Source organism: Pholis gunnellus (genome assembly GCF_910591455.1).
Source record: "Pholis gunnellus genome assembly, chromosome: 14".
Classification (NCBI taxonomy): Eukaryota; Metazoa; Chordata; class Actinopteri; order Perciformes; family Pholidae; genus Pholis; species Pholis gunnellus.
In genome coordinates, this window is record NC_136541.1 from 21,746,622 (window position 1) to 21,758,889 (window position 12,268).

The following is a 12,268-nucleotide window of genomic DNA, read 5'->3' on the forward strand; positions in this document are numbered from 1 at the left end:
AGATGGAGCAAGTTGCTGGCTGGGTCTCATCTATTATCCATTTGTGCAGAGTGGACATTTGAAGACACGGTTTGCGGCTTTGAGGAGGGCAAAGTACATGAAACGGAGGACTTTCATTTTGTTATGTATGCTTATTTTGTTCTGTACAACTATTGTTCTAGTAGAAACTGTGTGTGTGTGTGTTCCCCCAAAATGTGTCTGAGTGGGAGGATCTTAAGTATCAAACAAAATATTTTATTATAGGAAGTACAGTAACACACCGTTGCATTTTCTGTTGCTAAGCAGCAACCAATTTAACAATCTGCTTCCTGTTTATCGGTAAGCGCTTGCCCAGTGTACGTGAATGGTTATGCAGTGATGTGCATTATTAGGCGTGTTAGAATGGAGATTATATAGACAGAATATCTAGTTTATCGACCACCATTTAGAAGTTGTTGCCTTGGTTTTGTTTTTTTTAAGCTTCACAATCCAAAATAATTTTTTGTACAACTGACAACACAGGGCAGAGTTGTTTTTATTTGCATGTTGGCTCATTTTGTGGCTTCAGATGACCTATTTGCAATACGGTGCTACGGCTGAGTTTGTGCATAAAGTAGCACTGAGCAGTTTTGTCACCATTGTTGCTTGTATTACCAGATACTAAATGATCTCTTATTGTGAAGTGCTCAGAGCAATTTCGTGGCATTAGATGTCAGAGGCACATACAGACCTCTCTGAAATCTCACTAATGTAACATTTTACCGAAAGGCTGCACACTGACTGCTCCATTAAACCTTCTGGCAGCAGCAGCAGGCTTTAGCAAATACGATACAGAATGTTCCGTGCCTCTCTGAACAACACACTGGTGAGCTGTCCCACACAGATTCTTAGTTTACACAGGGAAATTATCTGGAGTATAGCAGGCGTTCTCAGGATGCATCCTGAGCTCCTTCAAAAATCTCAGGATATTTATTTTTTTAATAAAATCTCAAAACACCATGTCCGCTGCATAATTAAACATTATCTTATCTGTAAACGGTATTATTATAGGGAAATGTGTTTATGCAAATGTGTTAACAGATTAAACAGACTGTTGCTTTTCTCTCAATACTTTTTCAGTTGTGACATTGTGCATGTAGATAGATGTGACTGAGTGAACAAAACAATGGGCATCAAAGAAAACTGAAAAATATATTCTCGTACTAAAAGTTACTAGGGCTTTGTATTGGCAAGAATCTGACAATGATACGCATCATGATAAAGGTTGTGATTCAATATATTGCGATATATGTACTGTAAGCAAGGCTAATACAAATGAAATGTTTGCTTTTTTTATGCAATCACAACAGTTGGATCTCTATGCATTTACTACAGTCAGTGTAACATCCCAACACAAAATGAACCACTGTCTGCCACCAATCTTTGCATGTAAAATATTAGTTAAATCAATACTGTATCACAAAACATGAGATGACAAATACGTTAATGGAGATCTATGTATTTGGGAACATATTTGTAGAGTTATATATTTATGTAGACCTTAAAATATTCAAGACCACCAACAGTGTCATTACAAACGTATGAATAATTAGAAACGCGTAATAACACACACTGCATCTGTATAAATAGTAGCATGATACCAGGATGTGTGTTTAATATTTAGGCGACGAAATGGCAAATCAGAGGTCTAGAGTGGTTTGTCCTTCATACACTGCATTTATTACACACCTGCAGAGCTACCACCACACACATACATACACAGATGTCCAAGTTTCTTTGAAAGTCACTTTCCTGTTGCAGATGAATATTCAGCATTGTCCTCAGCTGTCTGTACATGATAATTGTGTAGAAGGAACACACTCTTTCTTTTGTTCTTTATAGGAAGTCTTTCCCCTCCCAGCATGCAACTCTAGCTGCCTTTGCTGCTGTCTACATCTCAGTAAGTGGTTCATATACACTCACTTATGTAGACTGAGACTTGTAGCTGACGATGCCACCTAAAATCTAGCCACAGAAACATAGAAAATATATCTTGTGTGGGTCATTTACAAATGACTTGACGTTTAAATAGATCTAATTTAATCGCTGGTGGAAATTGGAGTTGACAATTACAGGTTTGGGATTATCTGTTTTTATATAAACATTTAAAAGATCATGATTGGCTCATGTGAAATATTTGTGTTTCAGATGTACTTCAACGCAGTGCTGACGGACTCTGCCAAGCTGCTGAAGCCTCTCCTGGTGTTCTCTTTCGTCATGCTGGCCATCCTGGCCGGGCTGACGAGGATCATACAGTTCAGAAACCATCCTGTTGACGTCTACTGTGGATGGTTACTGGGATCTGCCATTGCTGTTTATCTGGTAACACTTTTAATCAGTCATAACCTTTTTGAGATATAAATAAAAGTTTCCTGTGTAGCTTAAAGGGTGTGTTGTATTTGTGGGCATCTAGTGGTGAGGGTGCAGACTGCAACCAACTGAAACTTCTCCCGTGCACCAATTGTGTAGGAGAAATACGTTGGCCGCTGCAAAAACGTGTTTGGTTTGTCCGTTTTTGGCTACTGTAGAAACATGTTTCTGTGAAGAGGACCTGCTCCGATTGTAGATAGAAACAGCATTTACTAATGAAACGATTTCTAATTTTTAAGGGATTATACACTAAAGAATAAATACTTAATTTGATTATATTCCATTTCTGCCATTAGATCCACGTAAATGCTACACAATGTATTTTAAACCTTATTTATCTACCTTGTAGCCTAAATGATTTATTGTTTTAATAGTTTTAAACCTAATTATTTTATACTTAAGTGATAACCAACTTAAAGCCGATCAGTGCTCACCTGCTAATATTCTTTCCGAATGAACGAGCCACCAAAGCTGTTGTAGCTCCTGCAGTTATCTTATAAACAAAACGATTAGGCTATTTATTAGTACTAACATCTTGAAATATGTAAATTCTGTTCACACTCTAAGCAGATCAAGTAGTGATGCGCGGGTCAGGCTTTGCTAATATCTGCACCCGCCCGACCTAACCTCGTCCAACCCTCTGTGTAGGAGTGTGTGTGGACTGTACGGCCTTAATGACAAAGTGAAAGGTTTTTTTTTAGGGCTGGCTTTACAATCCTATTAAGCCTGGTTGGCTGAGGATTCCAGATGGGGAAAAGACAGCTAGAGGCAAACTTACAGTAAAATCGTTCGACATCTCCAACATGAGGGAGGCCACAATTGTAAGCCATACACAATGGCAAAAACACAGTGCTCTTGTCACAGCATCATTCGCATCCAGAGTCACAAAGTCACATCTAGTTTGAAAATCTAGAGAGAAGTAGTATGGCATTTTAAAATGGAAATGTGTTGGAACCCAGTAAAATGGAAATATGTTTGAGGTGTAAAAATATACTATTTTAATGGATCAGCCAAGAAGAGTATATTGCATCCATGATGTATTTGTGGCAAATGTTATGCTAGTTTGTATTTGAAAGAGATAACAAGCTCCTACAGCAGGCATTTTATGCAGATGTCATGTACTGGCATTGGTTCATTGCATTATTCAGTACAGTTTTATGGGCTGAAGGTAGACAATGATCAACTCTTGTGCAGAAACTGGTGGATATTTGCACAGTATATTTGATACCTCCCACACGGCTTCACCCTCCAGCCCACACACTCGGATAAACATGTCCAGCATAAACTCTAACAGACATGAGCGGTACTGAAGTAGTTTCACTTGCGCACGCACGCACACACGCCTACATCTTTGTTTTTCTGCCTTTTCCTGCAGGAAGAAACATTGGCTCCCGATATGTGAGGTTGTGATCTTGAACATCAGTCATTTAACACAATTCAAACTAAATATATTTCACTAGCGGAGGTCCTTTATTTCATGCAAAGAGAATTATTAACCTGGAAAAAGATCTTTGTAATTAACTTAAGTTGCAAGATGTTTATCCTCTTATGTGGCTCTACACCTTATCGAGATGATTACTCACATTTGTTCTCAAGGCAATCATTTTGCACAGTACAGGCTTCACAGGGCTATTTTAGGGTTCTTTGTTTGGCATTGCATCATCTATCATCAGAGTAGAAATTAAAAGACAAGTAGATAAATTGAAGCTGATTGGCAGCCTCCACTTTGTGCTGCAGTGCATCAGTACTGCACTTGGTTTTTATTACAGTTACCCAGCATGTTTTGAACTACATGTAAATTTACCCACGTCAGGTGTTTTGTTGGTTTTGTCCCTACTTTGACTGGCGAGGTAGGGATGGTGTGGTGCATGGGACGAGGGTAACTGAGTATTCAGATGTTATACTTAAATAAAAGTACCACAATTGATGTCACATATTGTATCACAATATGCTGTCTTCCAAATAACTATCAGTTATGTGTACACTTGCCAAAGAAATGTCAAGTCAGCCACGGTTTTTGTTTGTTTGTCATCAAGCACCTAAGGAGGTCTGAAGATGGAAATTAGAACTGGAAAAATGGCATCTTCTGAGTTGTCTGGAACGCAGCAGTAATAGACATTGTGGCGTTTTTTAAGCTGTAAATTATGACTGTACAGTCACGAAACCCATAAATGCTAGTGTTAATATTGATTTTTATCAAAATGGTTGAAAATGGCTCAAAATGCCATGTACTGTTTTAAGTCAGCCCTAATCTTGCAAGACAAATTCTGAGACAGAGTGGACAGTTTAAGACTAATCTACGTTTTGAAATAACACTGTTGTAGCCCTGAATCTCTTTAATGTGTAGCATTAAGGTGCGTTCACACCAAACGCGGCATTACAATCACAGCACAGCCTATTCACTCATTTCTGTGAACTAGAAATTCAGCTATGAGCATATCACAAAATCTAGTAAATCTGATTTAGACTGATCTGGAGATAGCAATGGGCTTTCCTACACTGTGACAAGAGTGTGTAGCTGAAGCATTAAGTTAAGTTAAGTTAGCTGGCTAACGTAAGCTTGCTAATTTCGCTTGCTGTATGGGGTCAGATCAGTCTCAATAATTGCAAATGCACACAGACTCATAAATGCAAACAAAGATTCACAAATGCACACAGAAGGATTTACAAATAAATTTGACTCACAAATGCACACAGAACGATTCACAAATACATTCCAATGCACACATAAATAAATGACGATTTATATGTAAATATATATGTAAAAAAAAAAATCACAAATATATTTCTGCTTTTGTATGTATTTGTGTGTGGATTTTTCTATTTGTTTGTGGATCGCACTGCATTTATGGTAATTTATGGTCCGGTCTCTACTGATATGAGGTATTGTAGAGATCTGGGTGAACACAGACGTCTACAATATTTATTTCCTGATTCAACAAAGCTGCCAGTCTCATGGGGAGGGGAGGGGGGAGCTGCGCTCATGTGATTGGTTAAAAATGAGGCTGACATCTGATTGGCTACAGATAGGTCTATGTTGAAAAAAACGCATTTGTGAATCCAGCGGCGTCAGGAGAGTCTCAATAAACCACACACAAATGTGAAGCGATTTACAAATAAATGCAGTGCGATCTGCATACAAATCCACAAACAAATATAAAAATCCACACAAATGCATACAAATGCAGAAATATATTTGATTTTTTATTTTTTACATTTATATAAATCGTAATTTATTTATGTGTGCATTGGAATGTATTTGTGAATCGTTCTGCGTGCATTTGTGAGTCAAATTTATTTGTAAATCCTGTTTGCATTTGTGAATCTTTCTGTTTGCATTTGCAATTATTGAGACTGATCTGACCCCATAGTGCTGTACCATGCAGTGGAAATGCGTTAATAGGGTCTGCCTCCCACCAGAGTCCTGCGCTCTAGCCGGGTCTCTGCAGGATGTGGGCACAACGGTCTCCAATCTCCCGTCGCTGAGTTTAGCTTGTCTTATTTCATCCATTTCACTTTCCTGTGATTGGACATCAGCTATTATCAGGCTGGGTAGTGGACATTCCTCGGCAGCTGTAGGGTCAGTTTAGCTCTTATCAAGGCACTCGTCCCTCTTTTCTCGGAGCGGTCACTCGGCACACATAGAAGAAGTTTGCCTTCAGGGCTTTCTGCCAAAAAGGGTTTATTTTAATCCAAACTATGATCTTTTCCTAAACCTTACCAAGTAGGTTTGTTGCCTGTACCTAAGGAGAAGAAAGCCCTGAGGGCAGATTTCTTCCATGTCCTCACTTCGGCCTCGGTGGCGTTTGGTCTGGCTGGTCGGAAGATGCCGTGGGTAGTGATAGTCTGCTGCACATAATCCAATTCCTGCGGTTCCTTCTCTCACATTGATGATTGTAATACTGTCATAGGCCATACTGGCTCCAGTAACAAAGGCGAAAAGACAACAAATCCAAACAAAATTGTTGCAAAATACATAGAAGGTGTCTGCTGCAACTGCACGTGCTGCCGTCACCATGGTAACATCTTGCATCACCCGCCATTTCAATCAGGAGAGACAAGGTAGATAAAGATAGGATCATTGTTTTCTTATTAACAGATGATATGTGATAATAAGTCTTGAGAGTCTTTGGCGCTTGGACTCTACAGGGAGATTTGTAATGGAGGGGCGTCTGCCCTGAGCAGCAGCAAGATAACCCCCCCCCCCCCCCCCCCCCCCCATGGATTCCAGGCACTGCTGGTGGTGGTGGTGGTGGCTGATGAGGCTGATAGAATGATCTAGTTGATGAATCTGCAAAGACTGGGCGGAGATGGGGAGTTGGAGGGGTGCGTAACAGCAGCATGAACATACTGAAAGGAAAGAGACAATCATTTTTTAAGACACAGCAGCAAGATGATGGCTAACCATGTCATTGTTTTGTTGTGCTATTGGACTCGCCCCTTCAAAGGAGTACCGTGCGGTGGGTTTTTGCTTGCATGTTTGACATTTTCTAACTACGTGGACGCTGATAGGCGGAAACCATGCTGTAGTAGTGAATCTTTGATACACTGCCCACTAGAGTTTGGGAGAACACCAGTTTGCCTTGAGGAGAAACCCACAACGGAGTATAAAACATCCAAATGTTTCCTCATCACAATTCCGTGTTAGCTCAAGTCTGTACGACTTTCCGAGCGGAAAGCATAACTGTGGCTTTACCTTCCCCCTCCTGGTCTATCAGGGCAAGTGAGGGAGTTGTATGTGGAGGCTACTAGTCCTCTGCAGCGCACTTGCTCCATATCTCTCATGATATTACTACTGCTCTGTATTGCATTGCCATACTTGCTAAGTCATTGCTTTGGAGCGATCCAGTGATTTCATTTAAATCCCTCAAGAAACTAAAGTCTAAATTAAATGCATCACATCACTGAAGATTAGGACACTGTAACTTCCTTTTCACTGTGGCTTTAGTTGAGGCTTAGGGACAGAGGAGCTGACATGACTGCCACCTGAAACCACCTGGATTTCTCAAACTCTTTTTTTATTCTTATGTCTTTGCTGCATGCTCCTCTGTGTCCCACTATATGTGTCTGTTTGTATGCAGGGTGTCTATGCGGTGGGGAATTTTCAGCCCAGCGAGGATCGGTCCAGAAGTCGAGCACCTACCCCCACCCTGAGAGAGCCCCCCCTCTCCTCCCTACCCAATGTCAGTCAATCTGCGATTAGCAACAGCCACCAAGGTAAAACTATGCATGCAACGTGTCTCTTAGAATTACAGATTACATCACTCTGTGATGGCAACGACGACTATAAATTTCCATAAAAAGAAAAGTCCCAGAAGTTTGGGCATGTTAATGCATGTTAATTACACTTTGTAGATGTGGACATCTCTATGGAGTTTTAATCTTGGCTCATTTACTTCACTTCAAGTGTTGATGAACACATTTTGAATTATTTTAATTAGCCATACTTATTTCCAGTGCAGCAGGCATACTCTTATATCTTTGTTTTCATTGGAAATTATATGTTTATTCTTGATCAAATCTTATTTAAAATGTATAGTTGTATCCGTTAATATAGTACTTAAGGACGGTATTGCATGTCCATAAACTTTGGGGACTTGCTTGAGATAGTTGTCAGTGGAGCCCCTATCCCTTCAGTGATGGAGAAGCCGTGAAGGACCAGGGGAAGGTATTTACATGCTCCGTTGATAAAGGATAAAGCCTCGATCCAGGAAACATATCAGGCTCTGAAATCATGGTGAACATCTGTGGACAAATCAGATTTACCTGGCAGGTTCAAAGCATGGATCTACCAACATGACATTGCAGGCAACTGTGGCTTAGTGGAGAGCAGGGTCATCCTTCAATTAAAGGATTGGTGGTTTGATCCCCGGCTCCGCTGGTGGCATGGTGATGTGTCCTTGGGTAAAACACTTAACCCCAAAATTGCTCCCGTAGCTGTGCCTACGGTGTGTGTGTGTGTGTGTGTGAATGTTAGTTAGTCCTGATGGTGGGCATGGTAGACCCTACCATCAGCGTATGAATGGGTGTGAATGGGTGAATGATGACAAGTAGTGTGAAAGAGCTTTGAGTGGCCGGAAAGACTAAAAAAGCCCTATACAAGTACAATCCATTTACCATTCCTTCCATGCATCCTCTGGCCTGTGATGATCTTTGAAGTCCCATTAACTTCAAGAGGAGCGTTAGTCACCACCTCCACAGATGGCTGGGCCTAGCCTGAAGTCTCAGCAAAGGTGCCTTCTACTGCCAAAGGACCAAGCACATGCTGTCTTTCAGCAGCATGAGCGAAGACTTCATGGTGGCCAGAGGAAAAGTGCTCCAGTAGAGCGACTCTAACAACCCCAGAGTCTCACAAGCAAGCATTGAGGTGAGAAAGTGGAGGAAGTTAAGGGCTGGAAAGCAGTGGACCAGTCAAATTCCAGACTGCAGAACGGCGTGCTCATGTTGTGGCAAGAGTAAGATCTGGGCAAGGCAGTGGTACGGTGTGGCACTATGACCGGGCCCAAGGCAAAGAGAGGCGAAAAATTGTACAGGAGGAGGTACAGGAAGGAATCGGTGGAAAGTAGCAATGCTGCGTAAGGTCGCTTCGTCCAAACTGTTGAAATCATGCCCCGCAACATCAGCTTTCTGGTCTGTGCCGCCTGTGATGTATAGCCAAGTCCATCCAACCTCTTCACCTGGAGCAAACACCTGCTAGCCCGCTGTGCCAAGGGATTGGGATGTTAGAGAGCATCCTCAGCTGCTGCCCTAAAGCCCTGGGAGAAGTCAAGACAGACCTAGGGAAACAGCTAAAATTTCCACTGCCGATCAATGAGATCACCCTCAGACCTGACACGTTGTCACATCATGTTTTCAGTGTAAAGTGATCATGCCTAAGCTCACTATTCCCTGAGAAGACCAGACAAAGATGCCAAGTAGGAAGACATGGTGAAGGAGTGTAGCTGCCAGGGGTGAGGCGTTATACAATGGAAGAGGGATGCAGGGGATTTGCAGTCTCCTGGGAATAACGGGGTATTTAAACAAAAGCCATCAGGAATGCCACCAAGGCTGTAGAAAAATCCTCTAGATCTGTCATCAACAAAGCGAGCTGCAAGCTGCACTTGGACAGAAGCCAGGGCTTTATCAACCCTGGTGGGGTAGCCTGGATGAAGATGTCTGAAGACCCGAAACACAAGATTGGTTAAATTACAGATCGTGTGTCCCAGTGCATCCGAAGATGCTACGTAAAGAATGGTCCAAATTGAAGTTGGCGAAGCTGAGATTCCCTGACCTTAAGTCCCTTTTAAGGGTTAAGCTCAAAAACTGGTTGATCCTACACTTTCTAGAAAGTAAATCAAATATTAATCAAATTAAAAGAAATTCTGTGTATACCAAGGAATTCAGAATTCACTACAGAGGTTACACCTACTCCGGGAGCATTATGACTTCTGGGTGACCCAGAATATTCTTGAAATGGTCTACAAGAATCTGGTGGAAAGCATCTTGACTCATTGGTAAGGATACTCAAATGTCTATTGTAAAGGGAAACTGTCAAGAGTGGTTAACACTGCCAGTAAAATGATAGGGAAACCACAGATGCAACTAAGCGGCAGGTATATACCGAATACCAAACAAGTGATCCGTCCCATCCATTGTACCCAAAATTTGAATTACTTTCCTAAGGAAGTGGTCTTAGACTGTCACGCGTAACCAAACGTGTCTTATTTTTATTTTTGTCTTTTCAAAGATGAAAAATCATCCCCCTTTTAACTTTACATTAGCAGTTTGACCTCTCCCTGTTATCCATTAACAGGTCACCACACCCTGGCTCCCAGCCAACCAGAGCCCATCATCACGAGGACCTCCTCCCACCCATTGTCCCCCAACCAACCAGAGCACATCCTGACACGAAGCGCCTCCTACCGAGAGCCGTCTCTGTCCAATCTGAAGCGAGCCAGTGCTGAGGTGGAGGTGATAACCCCATCCAGTCCTCTGGGCAACCATGACAACATGATGACCTTTAGCAGCAGCACACTGCCAAGGTAAATGTTTTTGGTGGAGTTTTTATCCACAGGTTTGAGAACTTGAGAATCAGAACAGAATGTAAATGTCTTGTACTTCAGGGTATAGGTGGGTGAAAAGCTGAGTGATTATGATGACTCCTTTTAGCCAACCTCATTCAGCAGCAATATCCCACACAGTGACTAAGTCAACCTACATTGGCTATTGCACAGCTACAAATTGTGACTGAACAGCTTGTTTGGTCGCAGCTGTCGATCCTCTGTCAAATCATGAGGGAAATATCATAATGAATGTCTTAATTAAGCTATACAACCAGAACATTTATCAGAGTAGCTTATTTATTGTTTCACATAATAATCAAGTCTACATATGTTGTAAATCATATTGATTATTTGTTATTTAACATAACTGACTCAGTCTGACCATATGGGCAAAACATAGCCGTGACCAAAAGCGTTATGTTTTCAGTTCGTCTGTCCGTCCCATCTCATGAACGCGATATTTCAGAAACGCCTGGAAGGAATTTCATTGCATCTGGCACAAACATCCACTTGGACTCAAGGATAAACTGATTAGACTTTGATAGTCAAAGGTCACTGAGACCTCACAAAACACATTTTGGGCCATAACTCAATAATTCATGTTCTAATTATGACAATTTGACACAAATGTCTAATAGGATAAAATGATAACGTGATGACATTGGATGTAAACTGTAACTTGACTGGTTGGCGGAGGCATATTCTCTTTTCTTCTTCTATACATTTTATTTGGAATATAAAAACAATTTGCATGTGTTACATTTCCCCAGCTTTTTCAGCTCTTCTATTACTATAAGTAATCTGTCTGTTCCCCTGTCATCTTTGTCTGTGGTAGAAACATTGAGGGAACAGGAAAAGTGATTATAGATGTGATAGAATTGTTCATCTGAGAAAGAAGCATAAAGGTCTCTGTGGGCGTAATTGAGAAGACAACTAATGAAATACTATGAAAAGCACTGCACTAAAGCTGCACTGATGGAAACACGCAGGGTTCTGTGGAGCATGGCAGGATTTCTGGCATCCTGGAGCACACACAGACATTAAAGTTATCACCATAGACCTGAGTACATAAAATTCAAAAAGAGAGAGACATGTGCCGTGTTACACAACTTGAGTTGTTGACATGGCTTTATCCTCAACTCCTTCCAGTAATTGTTAGTGGTGATTGGCGGGTGGACGCCATACCTCATGTAGGAAAACTGTCCCTGTAGATCTGTTTGGCTCCTCATCTATTATTTTCTTTATTTGAAAGACAGAAAGAATCAGTGGAAATGGCTTTTGGTGCACTTTAAAAAGAGGGCAGGAGGGGATTTGATTTGTCATGACTGGTGTTCTGCCACACTCCAGAATGACATTGATGTAAACTGCAACTTGACTGGTTGGCGGAGGCATATAAACAGAAGGTGGTAATTCTAGAATTCTAGTTTAGAGGTATATTTAAGGATAAAAGTAACAAAATGTTTACTGAGATTTATTTGAGAGCATAAATCAACAATTGGTGCATTATTTCCACAATCTTCTTTCTTGTTGTTCACAAAGTTTCTTTGCCCCTTCTTCCAGGTCCCACGGAGGCTCCTCATTGGAGGAGGGTCGCATTCCACGCCGTCATGCCTCCATCCACACATCAATGGACTCAACCCGATCCAAACAGCTGCTCAGCCAATGGAAGAATAAAAATGACAACAGGAAGCTATCCTTGCAGGTGATAGATGGAATAAGACCAGCCTCCTCCTCATCTCCTCAGAGGAACATGGAACTGCGCTGCTCCTCTGAACCTTCTGCCATGGGCCTGGAGGAGCACCGAGGTGGGATACACCTGCCTTCCCTTATCGCTTTTC

General features: G+C 41.5%; 1 protein-coding gene across 1 annotated transcript in view; it reads left to right on the forward strand.

Moving 5' to 3' along the window:
- Positions 1–12,268, forward strand: part of LOC306706618 (phospholipid phosphatase-related protein type 4-like) — a gene marked incomplete at both ends in the record, with an annotated part of 31,717 nt that overhangs the window by 15,600 nt on the left and 3,849 nt on the right. The window contains 5 exons of the mRNA XM_079173761.1: positions 1,861–1,918; positions 2,167–2,340; positions 7,470–7,605; positions 10,181–10,409; positions 11,991–12,268. The exon at positions 11,991–12,268 is cut by the window's right edge and continues 338 nt beyond it. Of these exons, the coding sequence (XP_079029887.1) occupies positions 1,861–1,918; positions 2,167–2,340; positions 7,470–7,605; positions 10,181–10,409; positions 11,991–12,268 (875 nt within the window). The remainder of the gene's footprint in view (positions 1–1,860; positions 1,919–2,166; positions 2,341–7,469; positions 7,606–10,180; positions 10,410–11,990) is intronic.